The sequence below is a fragment of the Seriola dumerili genome, unplaced genomic scaffold (genome assembly GCF_002260705.1).
Source record: "Seriola dumerili isolate Sdu_G_001 unplaced genomic scaffold, Sdu_1.0 BDQW01000018.1, whole genome shotgun sequence".
Lineage (NCBI taxonomy): Eukaryota > Metazoa > Chordata > Actinopteri > Carangiformes > Carangidae > Seriola > Seriola dumerili.
The window spans coordinates 3,666,268-3,684,064 of NW_019174273.1; the positions used below are offsets into that span (position 1 = coordinate 3,666,268).

Below are 17,797 nucleotides of genomic sequence, written 5' to 3' on the forward strand. Positions count from 1 at the left end.
TTGAATCTCCAGTGAAACAGAATCTTTAGCAACAATCATTATTCATCATGAGTCCTGATGTGTGAGACAGTTAATATATATTTGCTCCAGTAACAATCTCCCTCTTAATAAGTGATCCTGTTGGAACAGCACTCTAATATTAACTCTAATGGCTGAGGACTATGAAATACGAAAGGAGTCATCAACTGTATGTCTGACATGGGGCAGAGATTGTCAAAGACCATGGTGTGGTAAAGGAACAGTGAGACTGAAGCAAACAAGAAAGCATAGCTGATAAGACTGAACAATGTCATGGCCACAAGTGTTACATAAAAAAATACCATATTATCATATAAGACATTGTGTCTATATTTTGGAAGAGAAGATCTTCATGTGTGGACACTGCAGGCGGAGGTGGTGCAGGTCTTCCATCATTGCTGCAAGTTGCTCTCAGTGATGTTGTTTATTCTGAAACAGAGACAGAATCATTCCAACAGATGTTTTGACTCCTGTCATTAACAATGAAATGAACTGGAGCTGCAAAACTAGCCGACAAACACTGAGCTAAACTTCATATTAACATACACACAATACACACTTCCATTAATCTGCTCTTCAACGCTGTCACTGTTAACACTAAGATCCGTAACGTAACCTTAGCTTTGCACAACTAATTTTAAAACACGTTATAACACTTTTTTCCCTTGGTCTATGGTTTTAATACAAGTGGTTACACCACACAGTTAGCTTACACACAGTAACATCAGCTACAATAACATTACAAGGTTTCTCCTCATATATGTGATATTTACCAAATGTGGACATGTATGCAATTAGCTACTAAGTTATTTCAATACTAAGCTATAAAGTTTACTTCGACTTATGAATGCTAACTGTTAGCATCAACTTGCCTGTTGTGGAATGCTAACTGTGAGCATGCATAGTGTCCTCGGTTCTCAGGTCGGATCCAACCTGCACTCCTCAGCTCCACCCTCTCAAGCAAATATGGTTTCTTTTGGTTTCAAAAAACCAAGATGGCTAAAAAATGCAAACTCCTGGCTTCAAGAAGCTTGTTCACAAACCAATGGGTGATGTCATGGTGGGTTGCCACTTGGTGGCACTAGAGGACGTCGGGCCCTCATGCCACCCTCATTGAGTTTGTGATAGTTTGGGCACAAACATGCACACCAGTAGCCTGCTGGAGGTTACTTTGTAGGGCTTGGTTAGTGCTCCTCCTGTTCCTCCTCGCAAACTGGAGCAGGCACCAGCTTGCAAAGACACAGCAAACCTTCTTGCGACCGCATGTATGGATGTGCCATCCTGGAGGAGCTGGACTACCTGTGCAACCTGATTGGGCTGCAGGTACCACCTCATGCTACCAGTAGTGACAAGGACACTAGCAAAACTCAAAACTAGAGATGAATCAGCCAGGAAGGATCAGGAGAGAGCAACTGTCTGCGACCACCACATGCAAAACCATTCCCTTTTTGGGAAAGTTCAGCTTCCCGTTGGTGTTGAAACACCGAGATTCATCAGGGCAGAGACACTGGAACCTTAATTTGTTAGACCTCTTCAGTGTTTTCCCCTGGTGGTTGACTTAAAACAAAACTTCTTCTGGTCTTGGACTTAGTACTCCTCCTTCTGTGGGCCAGTGAACCCTCTGACCTCTGTCACCATGCCAAAACAATCAGGAGGGATCTGATTGGCTGCTGCAGATTGTGTGATTATTCAGAGGCGAGCAGAGGGAAGTGGCTTCCGGGTTACTTTCATATTAAGCCGCCCATTGAATATGTGAAGTAGTGTCACTCCCATCATGCCTCTGGGCTATGCTAGTACACTTAATGGAGGAGTAATAAGACTACTACAGGACTTGCTCGGGGCTTGAAATCATCAATTTATACAAATGACAACAGCAACAAACAATGAAGATAATGTTCTGAAAAGTAAAATTGTTTTATACCTACAAACGTTGATTTCACAGAAAATTCATGTTGACAGTTAGTTGTGATGTTAAAGGGAAAACAAGTCATTCAGTTTGCTTTAGCTTTAGAGCTTAAAATCACTTTGGATTCAACACAATAAATCATAATCGGACAAAAATATTTAGTTTGACCTGTTTTTGGAGCATTTTTAATAAGAAATTGATGCTGCATATGACAGATATTACAACTTGTTAGATAAAGTTATCAGGAGGGCTTTACTTTCTTACCTTTTTGTAATAAGGCATATTCATATAGCACGTCTTCTATCTATTCTTATAGGCCTACTACTTATTTATAGTGGAGCATATCAAATAAAATGTGTTGATTTTGGTCATTTTTTACACTGAGATATTGTCCATGATGATTTGGTTTTATCGTCTTACCACTTTTCAGTTTTACTGAGTTTACAGTTTTATTTGAATATATTTATTAATTAAGTCACTGTTATTTCATATTGTATGCGTACAATTAGAGCAAAAAAGTGAAAGCGAAGCTCTTTTAGAGAGCAGAGAAATTATACCAAGACCAATGAGGTGATTCAATTGCCAGGAATTTTGGCATATATCCATATTCTGTGAAGGAAAGAGGAAGTGTGCTAGGTATGAAGTGATCGTGAATACAGAAGATGTCCAACCAAGGCGACACTTTGGTTTTGGTTCTGTTTAAACTATCTATTGGTCCAGCAGAGTTTAAGAGTTTAATTGTGAACAAAATATTATTTTTGCTGGTTACAAAACCAACCACCCACCTCAGACAAGTCTATCTAATGGAAAACATAATTTATGATGGTCACCTGTTTATTGTGATTGTAATGTAATGTCGCAGGGCTTCTACAGTGTTCATCAGGCTCTGACTTTTGAATACCACAGAGAATGTAACTTAAAACCTGTGTGATGTAAAACCAGTCAAGATGATATTACCCCACATTATTTATTATTATAGCTCATATTTTCATACTGTATACTTTCCAGCAGTGTACAACAATAATCTAATGATATAATTCTTTAAATTAATAGAAATTGGACCCCAATAAGCAGCAGAAAATGGATGAATGAATAACGATTTACTCAACACTGCATGTGGTGGGGAAAAGAACATATTTAACACTTTTGTAAATAAAACTGAAAACTTTTAATTCCTTTAAGAGCAGCAGACAGCCTGACTCAGCTTTCAAAACATATTCAAACTCCTTCAAAATTTGAATGTAGGATTACTCCGGCCTTTATTCACTGTGAGTGCATATATAGAGTTAGCCACAGCACTTATTTTTAATAAGTTTTCAAAATATTCCAAAAACACATTTTCACCTTGTCATTATGGTTTATTCAGTCTAGATTTATGTGCAAAAATGGAAATTTTATTCTTTTAAAAATTAAATCTACAAAGTGATGAAAGGAAAGTAGAAGCTGACTTTGGCCTCTCAGTCTGTACAGTTTAGAAATGTGTCTAACCCAATGCTGAAAGGTCCTACAGGCCTTGACCTGAGAGATGTTCAAAATGAAATGAATGAGTGTTGGATTCTGACTGAATCTGTTTTACCTCTTCTTTCTGATGTTGCAATGTAGTTTGACACTTCACCATCTGAACTGTTTTCAGTCCAACCGACCAGACTGGATTCTGGGGTGTGTCAGCAGCTGCTATCCCAGCATGAAACTCCTTTTCTGTACAGACCTGTTCAGTGCTGAAGTGAGCTGATGCACACTCTTGAGGAAGACTTTGGTAAAGTAGAACTTTTGCTTTGCTTTGAATGAACTTCACCAGAGAAAATGGTTTTCTATTGTTTTGAAGAGTTTGCAAACTGATTTTGATGATTTGGTTTATTCATTTCATGTTGGAATCTGTTACTTTAACTCTCAGCTTGTAAAATTCTTAACCTGACAGGAGAACATGAGTCTCTGTGTGAGCAGGGAAAGAAAAGCTCTAGTGTTTGTGGAAATGCTGAAGTCCAGATGAGTTGATTTGAATGACGTGTGATGAGGCAGATTGTTGTAATAACTTGAGTTGTATGATGTGTTCTGTAACAGAGGAAAACAACACTAAGTATGTGGATGTTTATTGGTGTAAAGAAATGCATGTCTATTGTCAACGATTTGTTTTAACACTGCTTTAAAATGTCTCTCTCTACAGTTGGTTTCCTGGTATCAGTGTGCCACTGATTTCTTCCTGATTTCTTCCATCATGGAAAGGTTTGTTTAACACACAGCCGACAGAGTCTTCCTCCTCCTTGATTATTTGTAATGAAATGATAAAGCAGAATAAGGTTGTGAGGAATTTGATCACATGACGTCCTTCATTTTAATATTGTTGCATGTGAGTTTGTTCTGATGATTTCAGAAAACAGTAGGTGGGCTCCCCCTAGTGGCCACATATGTTTATAGCTGTGTTGCATCTCAGTTTACTGGCATGTTTACAACTTGTCCTTCAGTATGAAGACCTTCATACTTTATACTTTACTGATCTATGATGTGTTAAAACTGAATACTATTAGTTAGTGCCTCCAGTCTAACCAATCCTCCAACCTGAACAACCATATGGGTTGTTTTTGTCAACCCTCTGGTACAACCCATACATAAGAGTGTCTCCTGAAATAGCACCCCTACAGCGGCAGGTGTACCCAGCCTTGGTTGTCATGGTTACAATAATAAACAGGCAGACTGTACCAGCAGAGGCTTACTAGACTTCGGACCTAGGTCTCTTCCAATCTCTTGTTTTTAATCCCCCGGTTTGTTCGTCATGGAGAGGAGGACACCTCTGTCGATAATTCAGCCGCCGATAAAAACCTCCTGAACGTCTGGTCCATAAGTTATTAAAGAAACAAAGGTAAACAGTCCGTTTCCAGACATCATGTGTTTGCCTAAAAGCATTGGTGAAACACTCATTTCACTTAGTTTTCTGCCTTCATTCAGATAGCTACATAAGAGAGACAACAAAGTCAGGGAGAGAGAGAGAGGGGATGACATGCAGGCTGTGGGTTGGGCTGGAACCTGGGCCGCTGCGGGTAGGACTAAGTTTGTGCTACGCGCTCTACTAGGTGAGCCACCCCGGCACCCAGAATTACTGATTTTTAAAGTGAAAAGGCTTTATAGGAGCTTCTAAAACACTCGCTGAATTAGGCCCAATGGTTGTCCTGCTAAAATTCTTTGATGTGGATCTCTACTATCCATGGCTCTTCTCCCTGTCAGAGCTCAGCACACAGATCAGTGCACCATCTTTATTCACTCAAAATTTGTGTTGTATTGAAGCCCAGAGCAGCAGCACACACTAAACTCTGTTGGACCTGGACCTGGACCTGCACCTGGATCCAAAACCAGCTATGTGTCCAAGAAGAGCAACCGATCAATGTCTCCTCCTCTTACTTTCAGACAATCTCTTGATGAAAGGTGAGAATTTCAAACTGTCAGAAAGGCAAGTTGGTTGTTGTGTTTATTAAAAGATTGAACATATTTTTCATCATGGTTTATCCAACATGTAGGTTTCTTTTTTTCAGTATTCAGCAGCAGACCAAACTCAGAACCCAGCTGTCTGTCTTTAAAGAGCGACAAGTCGAAGGGCTGGTCTATTGATTTTAAAGGACAATGTCCATCGTCTGATTAGATGTAAGCTGTAATTAACAGTAAGGTTATTTTAGAAAATAACTAGTTTGTACGATGTGTTGTGAAAGAGCTGAGAAAGCAGTTCAGATCCTACCTACTTTCTCACCTGCACACAGCTGACCAATGACTGAGGGAGGTGGGTGTTTCAGATGCTGTTTGACCATCTGACAAACACCTCTGATGGAGTAAAATGATCCTTAAAATGTTCCCGATTCAAGTTTGAACTGTCATTTACTCAGTGAAACTTAACTGGTTAATTATCTGTATTCATAATGGGGGCTGCCCAGTACAACCAGTCTGATTTAAGCAGACACAGAGCAGCTCCACTGGAGTAGCTGGAGGTTCTAGGTGCCTTGCTCCAGGGCACTTCAGCAGTGTTCAGTGAGGGAGGGAGAGCTATATGGAGGGTTGGTGAAACACTGAGCTGAAAGCTACAAAGAGCTGCAGACTGAGCTGGTGACTCTCAGTGGGATCAGCAGGACTAGTAAACCTTTACCACTACAGGGAGTTGTCTGATTCACTGTTCACATCCAAACATGATTTCATGGACCTTTAGCTCATGTCTGTCTCTGCATGGACAGACATAATGTGAGCTCATTGTTCATGATTCCTCCACAGAGTGGACCAGGAGAGCTCAGAGGTTCCCAGTGGTCAGTCTGCCCAGCAGCATAAAACACGCCTGGACTCCATATTTATGGTCTGTACATGTACAACTACTGTTACATCTGTGCTGTTCACAATAACCTCCATGCTGCACTTTTAGATCAGTGGATTATCAGTCTGTCCAACATGGATCTGATGTTTGGGTCCATGGTTTTAGTTTGATGGTGTCATTCATATAGTTTTCTGTTCCAGCTGCTGGAGGAGAACATGGTCACTTATGTAAAGAACGAGCTGAAGAAGATCCAGAAGTTTCTGAGTCCAGATTTCCCAGAATGCTCAGAAAGTCAGATAGCGGATGGGGAGAAGTTGGCTGGTGAGGATGAAGAGCAGAAGAGGAGCAGCAGAGAGGCATTTATGAAGATCACAGTGAACGTTCTGAGGAGAATGAAGCAGGAGGAGCTGGCTGACTGTCTGCAGAGCAGTAAGAGGATTTCTCTAAAGATTCAATATGGAGAAATGATACACTAACATTTGAACACATGTAGGGAAATATGTTCATATAAGCATTCTTTAGGGGAATTAAAACGTCATTATCCCTATCAGTCATAGATCTTATTTCTTGTGTTCATTCAGGACATACTGCAGCAGTTTGCAGACATAAACTCAAATCTAACCTGAAGAAGAAGTTCCAGCGTGTGTTTGAGGGGATCGCTAAAGCAGGAAACCCAACCCTTCTGAATCAGATCTACACAGAGCTCGACATAACAGAGGGAGGGACTGGAGAGGTGAATTATGAACATGAGGTTAGACAGATTGAAACAGCATCCAGGAAACCAGTCAGACCAGAAACAACCATTAGACAAGAAGACATCTTTAAAGCCTCACCTGGAAGAGATGAATCAGTCAGAACAGTGATGACAAAGGGAGTGGCTGGCATTGGGAAAACAGTCTTAACACAGAAGTTCACTCTGGACTGGGCTGAAGACAAAGCCAACCAGGACATACAGTTCACATTTCCATTCACCTTCAGAGAGCTGAATATACTGAAAGAGAAAAAGTTCAGCTTGGTGGAACTTGTTCATCACTTCTTTACTGAAACCAAAGAAGCAGGAATCTGCAGGTTTGAACAGTTCCAGGTTGTGTTCATCTTTGACGGTCTGGATGAGTGTCGACTTCCTCTGGACTTCCACAACACTGAGATCCTGACTGATGTTACAGAGTCCACCTCAGTGGACGTACTGCTGACAAACCTCATCAGGGGAAACCTGCTTCCTTCTGCTTGCCTCTGGATAACCACACGACCTGCAGCAGCCAATCAGATCCCTCCTGAGTGTATTGACATGGTGACAGAGGTAAGAGGGTTCACTGACCCACAGAAAAAGGAATACTTCAGGAAGAGGTTCAGTGAGAAGAAGCAGACCAGCAGGATCATCTCCCATATCAAGACATCACGAAGCCTCCACATCATGTGCCACATCCCAGTCTTCTGCTGGATCACTGCTACAGTTCTGGAGGAGGTGTTGAAAACCAGAAGGAGAGGAGAGCTGCCCAAGACCCTGACTGAGATGTACATCCACTTCCTGGTGGTTCAGTCCAAACTGAAGAACGTCAAGTATGATGGAGGAGCTGAGACAGATCCACACTGGAGTCCAGAGACCAGGAAGATGATTGAGTCTCTGGGAAAACTGGCTTTTGAGCAGCTGCAGAAAGGAAACCTGATCTTCTATGAATCAGACCTGACAGAGTGTGGCATCGATATCAGAGCAGCCTCAGTGTACTCAGGAGTGTTCACACAGATCTTTAAAGAGGAGAGTGGGCTGTACCAGGACAAGGTGTTCTGCTTTGTCCATCTGAGTGTTCAGGAGTTTCTGGCTGCTCTTCATGCCCATCTGACCTTCATCAACTCTGGAGTCAATCTGCTGTCAGAAAATAAATCAACCTCTGAGTCTGAATCAAGAAAGCACAAATCTGCAGAGAGATGTTTCTACCAGAGTGCTGTGGACAAGGCCTTAAAGAGTCCAAATGGACAACTGGACTTGTTCCTGCGTTTCCTCCTGGGTCTTTCACTACAGACCAATCAGACTCTCCTAAAAGGTCTCCTGACACAGACAGGAAATAGTTCACAGACCAATCAGTTAACAGTTCAGTACATCAGGAAGAAGATTGAAGAGACTCCCTCTGTAGAGAAAAGCATCAACCTGTTCCATTGTCTGAGTGAACTGAATGATCGTTCTCTAGTGAAGCAGATCCAACAGTCCCTGAGATCAGGACATCTCTCCACAAATAAACTGTCTCCTGCTCAATGGTCAGCTCTGGTCTTCATCTTACTGTCATCAGAAAAAGAGTTGGATGTGTTTGACTTGAAGAAATACTCTGCTTCAGAGGAGGCTCTTCTGAGGCTGTTGCCAGTGGTCAAAGCCTCCAAGAAAGCTCTGTAAGTGTATAGATAGTTGGATTTATTCATCATTATATAAAGACACTTTCCTCTTTTAAACAAGAGAGGAAATAAATCCCTTTCTTCTTTAATTCCTTATTGTCATCTCTTCAGACTGAGTGGCTGTAACCTCTCAGAGAGAAGCTGTGAAGCTCTGTCATCAGTTCTCAGCTCCCAGTCCTCTAGTCTGAGAGACCTGGACCTGAGTAACAACAACCTGCAGGATTCAGGAGTGAAGTTGTTGTCAGCTGGGCTGGAGAGTCCAAACTGTACACTGGAAACTCTCAGGTCAGATCAAGTTCCTGTTTTAAATGAGTTTAAGAACAGTTTAAACAGCCTCTTTAATGAGTTTTCACAAAATATTAAATCTTCAATTTTTTTTCCAGGTTCACATTCTGTAGCTTTTGAACTCTAGCTCAGATATAGAAAGTCATTAATGCTCTGTTATAATGTGGTTTAGATGGTTCCATGTCAGTTTTTAAAGGAGCTATTTCTTTTGGTATTGCTACATAGGTAATGTTAGCATTAATAGTTGTTTACTTACCATCTTGTTACATATCTTTTAACAAGAAGGTTAGGTTTGCAGCTCCACAGCAGTCCCACGGTGTGTGCTCTTTGAGGATCAGCCCGGTCTCCAGAGAGCCAAAGTTCACTGCTCTCAGACCTTGTGTCAGCGGGTAGGTGGTTGATAACAAAGGGGTCGTTGCTTGCCCATTGACGGAGGTCAAAGCCCCCTTCTGAAAGTGTAGCTCTCAGTTTGTCAAGGAGTGTTTCAGCTGCTGCTGGTGAGGGGAAGCTTTGCAAGCAGTTGTCTAGAAGCATTGGGTTACGGAGTACTGTACATCTTCATCAGGTTGGTTGTCCTTCACATGCGTTTGAAGGGCATAAATCGCACAGCAAGGACTACAAGTAGTACCGAAAGGAAGGACCTGCCATTGGTACACTGAAGGGGGAATAGCTTGGTTCATGTCACACCATAGGAATTGAAGAAGGGGCAGATCTTGAGGCAGGTGACAGATTTGGTGAAACATGCCTTTACTGTCATCACTTATTGGCACAGCATGTTGCCTGAAGTGAAGCACAAAGCACCTGAAGCACCTGAAGCATGCCAAAGAGTGACGGCCCAAGGATTGGTCCTGGTAAGAGGTACTTGTTGAGGCATTGTCCTCAGAAGACACTATGCAAGCTTTGTTGTTATGAGTTACCATATGATGAGGAATGTTCCAGGCTTCTGTCGTACTGTGAACCTCTTCAGGGGTCAACTTGGCCACGTAACCATCCTGCTCCAGTTTTGCAATCTGATCGCTGTATGAGATGGCTTTGTCGGGATCCTTAGATAATCGAGATTCAGTGTTGCAAAGTTGTGGCATCACTGAAGACTGAGGAATGTTCAGGAGAGGAGTTTGCTAGCCTAAGAAAGGGAGTGGCATAGCGATTAACACCATTGACTTGAACTCTCTTTGTGGCTTGTTCAAGAAGCTCCATTGCTTGTTGTTCTTGCCTTGATCTGATGAATGCTTTCTCACTGCGTGCAGGTAGAGTGTCAAGTTTCCAAAGTTTTTCAACATGGTAGCGCAGTTCATCAGCAGGGGAACTGAAGGATGTGAAGAGGCACTGAACTGGCACCGGAGAATTCTTAGATTGGAAGTCCATCTTAGATGGGTTTTGACAGCTGCAGGTGACCCATAAGGATTGGAAGATGAGATGGAAATCTGATTTCTTGCTTGACACAGAGCTTTGGTTTGCAACCAAGATGAAAACACAAGCAAGTCCTACTTCATTTCACCTTCTTTCCTGTAGACATGTTGCTTCAAGAGAGTGTTCTGCAGGCAACTTTTCAAGGAGACGATCCATGAGAGTCACACAGAAATTCGGCCTCTCCTTGATCTTCCATGGTGCCAAACAAGCCAACAAGCACTTGTACACAAAGGGCAAAGTTATCAAGAGCATGACCATCACCTGCTCTGGTAGGAGGGAGATCCATGATGTTCCTGAGCTCCTTCAAGGCTAGCTGTCTGGGTTGCCCATAACATTCATTAAGGGCTTTGATGGCTTGGGTGTAAGGGTCAGAAGCATAGGAGAAAGCAAGAGTCTGTCGCTTAGCTTGGTCCACTTTTAGATGATCAAGGAGCACATGATATTTAAAATGCTATGACTCATTGGGATCAAGTAGATTATTGAGTGCCATATGAAGCATTCTGCACTGCATTTCATCTTCACGTGTAAGGTCTGGGAAAGAAGGGCCCTCAAGCTTGTAAACATGTGTTCTGCCAGTAGGGTGTGCCAAGGGCCTCTGTTCGTGGTGGCCATGAGATGTAGAGGACTGGGACATTAAAGGGGAACATTGCCTCTGTTGGGAGGAAAAGGAAACTAGAGGCTGGGCAGGGTTTACAACTGGAGGATTCAAAGGCCAGACACATGAACTTTGTAGGTGGCCCTCTGGTGGTGCTGCAGTAAGACTAGTAGGTGAAGACAGGATTGGTTTAGATAGACCAGCTGAAGGAACTGTAGCATCAAGGCTTGATAAGTTGGGAAAATGGGGTATAGCAGAGGAGACAGCAACAGGATGATGGCTGACCTCTGGTGGACAGGAGAACGACTGGTGTTGTTTAACTTTAATGCTTGTAAATTGAACAGCTTGATCTTCTACTTTGGAAACTACTGGTAAGCTGTGCACAGGGCGTCTGCTTCCAGTAGATGACCCAGAATGAGAGGTAGATGATCTATCCATGAAATGCTGAATGACTCTCAGTGTCACTGAAAGTTCTCTCATGATTTCAGCTTGATCAGTAGGCACAGGATCATCATCATCATCATCATCATCACCCTCTTCTCTTCTGTTGTCAGGCTCATGTCTTTGTTCCTCTTGAGTATCATCTTGCAACCCATGTGTGTGTGTGTGTGTGTGTGTTGGATGTTTTGTGCATTCACATTCTGTTTGACATGCAGCACCTTTAGCTCCAGGATATTGGACCTCATAATCTTATAGATGAGCATGGCGTCTAATCTCACTACCAGAACGTCGAAGAGTCCCATCTGGTGGTTGAGAATCCATGACAATAGGCTTAGCATTAATAGTTGTCTTGTTAAGGAGGACATTCAGAAGGAGAGGTGTACAGTCATGGGCATCGGTCAGACTGCATCGGCCTTGAAACTTTGCTTCGGAGGGGGGGGGGGGCAAACACACATGGGTTGTGAAACTGAAAGAAACAAACATAAAAATTAGAAGTTAAGTCAAAACTAATCAAATCCATCTTGAGGAAATAAGGATAAATAATACTCAACTACTCATGCACATAGGATAAAAACTAAAGAGAGAAAAAAAATCAGCTTACCAGCACTGCTGCCCCATGTGATGATCAGGAAAACGGTGAGTGAAAGGGTGTGCAGGGTTTAAATAGGGAGTGAACAGGTGAACTCAATCAAGTAAATGAGGAGTGAACAAAGGTTGAAAAGAGCCAAACAGTGCTGAGGAAAGGAGAAAAAAGGAAGTGAGGTAAAGGAAGTGAGATAAAGGAGAAAAGAAGTGTCAGAATAAAAGAAAATAGGAATCTTTACTACAAGTCTACAAGAAACTACTCACCAGGAGCTGTCCATAGGTGGAAAGCAGCCCCCTTGTCTTGCTTCTATTTCGATCACTTCTTTTCCTCTACTGACCAAATACTTTACAATACTGAGTCAATGTATCCTCCAGTCTGCCCTGAAGATTTAGCTGTTCAGAGGACATACTATAGCCTATTGTGCTGTAAACACAATGATGGCTGAAGCTATCAGTAAGACTGGTAAAAAAAAAAAACCTCTGTCAATGCTAACACTGGCTATGTAGAAATAGTCAAACTTACAAATTAGACAAGAAGCAGCAGCAAAACAGCTAAGAGAAACTACGACAACATGCAGGCAGCACGCTGACACACACTAGCTTGAATGACAAAGCTGCAAGTCTACAATTTATGCTTTGGAAATGGTTTGCAGCCAGTAATGTAAAATAAACAATTTGTAGTTACTGAGGCTAAATCATGCAAAACCACCAGTATGAGAAACCTTGAACCTTTCTGCCCTCTACAATCACAAGTGGGAAATGTCACAATCCTGTGTGCAGTCATTGCAATATATTACTCCATGTCTTTTGATTCATGTCAGTTCATTCTGTTGTCTCAAAAGTGCCTTGCAAAGGCACACACAGAGAAAGCCATGAGCCTTAATTGAGAACAAATTCCAGCTGTCCAAGCACCACAGGAAAACCTAAAAAAGACAGACACACAGACAGAGAGAGAGACAGAAAGCTTGCCAAATACCGAAACATTATTACTGTAGTTGTAATTATTATTATGAGCCTATTATTGCGTGTTATCAATAGGCTATTCATTGAGTCACATTGATTATGAATTTGTTACTACTTATGTAACACTGTCAAACATCGTGGTAATGAGCTTCCCATAGCCCTGCAGCTTCACATTGAGATTGTTGAGAACAGTATTCAGGTGAACAAGCAGTGCCAGGTCACACAGCCACATAGTGTCACTTAACTGTGGTAGATCTTGTCCTTTCAACTGCATGAAGTCAGTGATTTCTTTTCTCAAATGAAAAAAGCACTTGAGCGTGGCACCTTTGCTCAGCCACTGGACAGCAGTGAAGTATATGACATCACCAAATTCAGCCTCTGATTGCTCCAGAAAAGATTTGAATTGGCGGTGATTCAGACCTCTTGACTTGAGGAAATTCACTGCCTTGATAACAATGTCCATGACATGTTTCATTTCAAGCATATGAGCTGCAAGGGCCTCTTTCTGAATAATGCAGTGATATTTGATTAGATTAGGTTCTCTCCTCGGTTGTTGGCCACTTTTTCACAGAGCAACAAGACAGCACCTGCCTTCCTCCTGATCATCACATGTCCGCCATCTGTTGAAACACCGACCATGAATGACAGCTTCACATTGTATGCATCAGGACTATAACACACAGCATCACAAATGACGATTCCCCTTGTCCTGTCATTGATACTCTCCATGCTTAGCAGCTCCTCGCCTATTTCAAAGTCATCCGTTACCGTTCAAATGAAATTCAGCAGTTGCACAGTATCTGAAATGTCTGTACTTTAATCCAAGTCTACAGAAAAGCCCCCTTGCACAGTCCCGCCACATGTTGGCCCGATTGCTCTTTGAGATTGGTGGCCAGATCTTCGATTTGGCATGTCACCGTGTCATTTGACAAATTTATGTCATGAAACTTTGATTTTTACGTTCACTAATGAAATATCACTACGTTATCCCACGTTTTAACTTCTCCTCATGAGATAAACCCTGAGAGTGAACAGGATTTTAATGAATCAGTTCCTGAAGTCTCAGCTGCTCTGCAGTAGAGAGAACAGGTAGTTGTGGTGATGCTTCTGCTAAAGGACCAGTACAAAAAATTAGAAAAAAAAACTACAAAATGTTCAGAGGGGTTTCAACTGCTTTCAACTACAAGTGCAACTACCTAGCAGTAGTGACTAATTTTCATTGGTGGGACTTTGTGCATGCATGTTAGCCTTTGTTGAAGAAAATTCACTCAAGTCCTTAGATTCAAGTTTATTGGTATCCCAGGATACGGTGAGCCAACTGACACAGAGCGGGTCTGAGGCAGTAGACTGACCCAGAGTGTAGGGCAGGGGGACAGTTATACAGATGCAGACAAAGGGATGGACAACTGTATTTACATAGACCTGGGGTTACAGACATTTGGTCAGACAGGAAAGGAGGTTAGAAACAAAAGGTAATGTTTATCAAGAGGTCTTGTAGTGTAGCACCTAGGTTCAAGTTATCAGGGGGTAGGAGGGGCTCTTAGGCTGGATTGGCATATCCGCAGGTAGGGCAGGAAGGGCCCTTAGACTGAATCAGCATATGCATGGATAGGGCAGGCGGGGCCCCTAGACTGAATCAACATATGCACAGGTAGGATGTTGTTAAGACAATGAAGCGTTGGTAATGTAAGAAGGAAGAAGTGGTGTTCTCCTTAATGAAAGGATCAAGGGGCCAACTCAGTAGGGTTATAGAGTTGTTCATAGGTGTCAGCAAGTCTACACTGAATACACTGAAGATTGTGTATATTCTTCCTCGCCTTACTATTTAATTCAAAGCACCACTCTAAGTAAAGCCCCACAGAAGTTACTGTTAACTACCTGATTTTGTCATTGTATGTTTTTTGGGGTTTTTTTATTTTTTATTTATTTTTCTGGAGACATTTTCTTCCTGTATTTGACAGGACACAGCAGTATCATCAGAGTGTATGTGTGTTGTTTTGTGTGTCTTCAGTCTGTCAGGCTGTCTGGTCACAGAGCAAGGCTGTGCTTCTCTGGCCTCAGCTCTGACTTCCAACCCTTCCCATCTGAGAGAGCTGGACCTGAGCTTCAATCATCCAGGAGAATCTGGAGTGAAGCTGCTGTCTCCTGGACTGGAGGATCCACACTGGAGACTGAAGACTCTGAGGTATGTAGAGGCCTGCTCCAGCCACAGATAATGTTTGATAGAGGAGGAAGAGCTGGAAATATTTTCAGTGTCACATTATTGCTGTCATATTTAGGAGAAAAGATCTCACAGTTATGAAATCAGCTGTTGTCAGCTGTATTCTGTTAGCTAAGCAGAAATTTCAGCGTCATTGTCCCTACAGATGTTTTTTAAAAAAAATTTTATACTTTATTTCTGGCTGGAACATTTCAGCTGCTTCTGAATGAACACAGTGACTTTGATGAGGACTCCAGATCCTCTTGAATGTACATCCATACATACAAGCCTACATTTGAATAGAATAATAAAACTGAATAATAAAAGTCTGTGTATCAGAGCCATGTAATGTCCATGTCTGCATGCTGAAAGATATTGTGCTGGTCTGACCCTCCTCTTTTCAGGGTGGAGCCTGATGGAGTCCGATGGTTAACACCAGGTCTGAAGAAGTGTAAGTGTGTTTTTCATTTGAGTCATGAAAACAAAGCAGCACATTCAACCATCTTCAAACTGTCACTTCACTCATTCAGATCAGTGATGTCATGAATCATCATCAAACTGTCAATATATGATCAGTTGATCAATAACTGCAGCTGTGTCTTGTTCTCTCCATCAGATTCATGTGAACTCACACTTGACACCAACACAGTGAACACAAAGATCAAACTGTCTGACAACAACAGGACGATGACACATGTGGAGGAGGATCAGTCATATCCTGAACATCCAGACAGATTTGACCAGTCTACTCAGCTGTTGTGTAGAACTGGTCTGACTGGTCGCTGTTACTGGGAGGTCGAATGTAGAGGAGGGGTTTACATATCAGTGAGTTACAAAGGAATTAGAAGGAGAGGAAACACAGACGACTGCAGGTTTGGAAGGAACGATCAGTCCTGGAGTCTGTTCTGCTCTGATGGTGGTTACTATGTCTGGCACGATAAGAGAGGAACATCCATCTCCTCCTCCTCCCCCTCTGACTCTAACAGAGTAGCAGTGTATGTGGACTGTCCTGCTGGCACTCTGTCCTTCTACAGAGTCTCCTCTGACTCACTGATCCACTTCCACACCTTCAACACCACATTCACTGAACCTCTGTATCCTGGGTTTGAGTTCTGGTCCTGGCCTGGTTCCTCAGTGTCTCTGTGTTTAGTGTAGCAGAGAGTCTCCTCCTGTTAGACAAACTTTCTCACTGTTGAACAGTCTGTACATGTCTGTCTCTTTCACTCACATACATGATTTCAGTTTGTTTGTTTAATCCTGAGCATCTCAGAAAGTCCAACACCCAGAGGAAAGAAACTTGTAAAACTGTCTTTCAATGGTCCATTGAGTTACCCTGAAGAGTTTTGGCCTCCTATATACCCTGGTCATTACCCTTCCTATCTTCTTTTATTTTTACAAGTACGTTACACTATCGTCATAGTATACATACACTGCCTCTGCTAATCATTAATTAGTTAAGAGTGTCTCTATGATTATCATTTTTTATTATATATTTTCTGTCAGCTTTGTTGTCATTTTGTAAAATACATACCCTTAATTAATTATCTACAGTGTATCTCTTTACTAGGATGGATAGATGAAATCAATTCAACAAAAGCACGGTGTTGCCTCAAAGTTCAGTTTTGTGTCAATATTTGGTATAAGGTATTTATAAGATTCTACACATTCTGCTGTCTGACCTTTTAATGGATGCGACTTCATGTATGTTGCTGTTGTTCATGTATGTATGTAATCATTGTTATTTTTTTATGGTACATCTCCTTCCTGCCACTTTTTTGTGCCTTTATTAAAGTAGCAGTGAGAGAGAGACAGGAAGGATTTTCTTTAACTGTGTATGCTTTGGTTGTCACCTGAATATCTTCACATTTCATATTTTATTTTACAGTACATCCTTTGGTTGTCATTTATTACAGTGTATCCGTAGTTTGACATGTTTAACCAATTACAGAAAAGATGGAAATAATGATATACGGAATATTATTCAATGTTCAAACCACAGTTTCAGGACCGTAGTTTTTCGCCACACTACCACCTAAGGGAGTGGACAACAATCGTAGTGTGAGTATGACAGCTCTAAAAAATATATTAAGAGTAGTAAATTAGTTACTTTACTATTTTAGCTGTCTACCATATTTATAATAGTAAAATTATATATCACCATGTATAATACACAACGGTCCTGAAACTGCAGCCTTGTGTAGGCTACTGCAGGAACTTAACATTGCCCAAGCTTATGTTAGCAACATTAAACTGCTAAATTAACTTTTGTGGGTCGTTCACTTTCCTTGTTATTGTTTATTATTGTAGAAAAGATATATACAGTATGTAGTATTTTATGTGTCCCCAGAGTCGTCCTTGTGTCTTGCCTCTCTCCAACCTTTCGAATATCTGGATGAGATCAAGGGACGGCAAAGGCCATAGCATATGATTCCATCTTTATTTTATCTGATAATTACCTAATTATGATACTTACACAAACTGCCCAACATGCAACTCGTAGCAACAATTTTTGCCCTCTGATTAGTTTCGATTTTAGTAAAAACAAGAAGAGCTTGATACAAAATAATAAAAACTGGCATGTTTGAATCCACAGTGTTTAACAGAGGGTCGCCGTTTCGGGGGCGATAAATTACAACTGACAGTGACAGTTCTAGGAGATCAATAATTTTTATTTGAATAGCTAAGCAGTACTATAGAATCCACTTACTCTCACATATTACAGCA

At 41.6% G+C, this 17,797-nt stretch overlaps 1 protein-coding gene across 1 annotated transcript; it reads left to right on the top strand.

Annotated features, from left to right (window-relative positions):
• The first annotated feature begins 5,334 nt into the window (after nucleotides 1-5,334).
• LOC111232366 (protein NLRC3-like) lies at nucleotides 5,335-16,228 on the top strand. The gene is made up of 9 exons (XM_022759856.1): nucleotides 5,335-5,341; nucleotides 5,449-5,538; nucleotides 6,175-6,251; nucleotides 6,410-6,638; nucleotides 6,791-8,591; nucleotides 8,706-8,879; nucleotides 14,885-15,058; nucleotides 15,478-15,524; nucleotides 15,690-16,228. Exons 1-9 carry the CDS (start codon nucleotides 5,335-5,337, stop codon nucleotides 16,226-16,228), a joined length of 3,138 nt encoding a protein of 1,045 aa, XP_022615577.1.
• The last annotated feature ends 1,569 nt before the right edge of the window (nucleotides 16,229-17,797 follow it).

Excerpts from the sequence above, each read along its gene's own strand:
- LOC111232366 (XM_022759856.1), top strand. Across the intron at positions 15,059-15,477 it reads TGGAGACTGAAGACTCTGAG|GGTGGAGCCTGATGGAGTCC; the intron begins GTATGTAGAGGC and ends TCCTCTTTTCAG. Across the intron at positions 15,525-15,689 it reads AACACCAGGTCTGAAGAAGT|ATTCATGTGAACTCACACTT; the intron begins GTAAGTGTGTTT and ends TCTCTCCATCAG.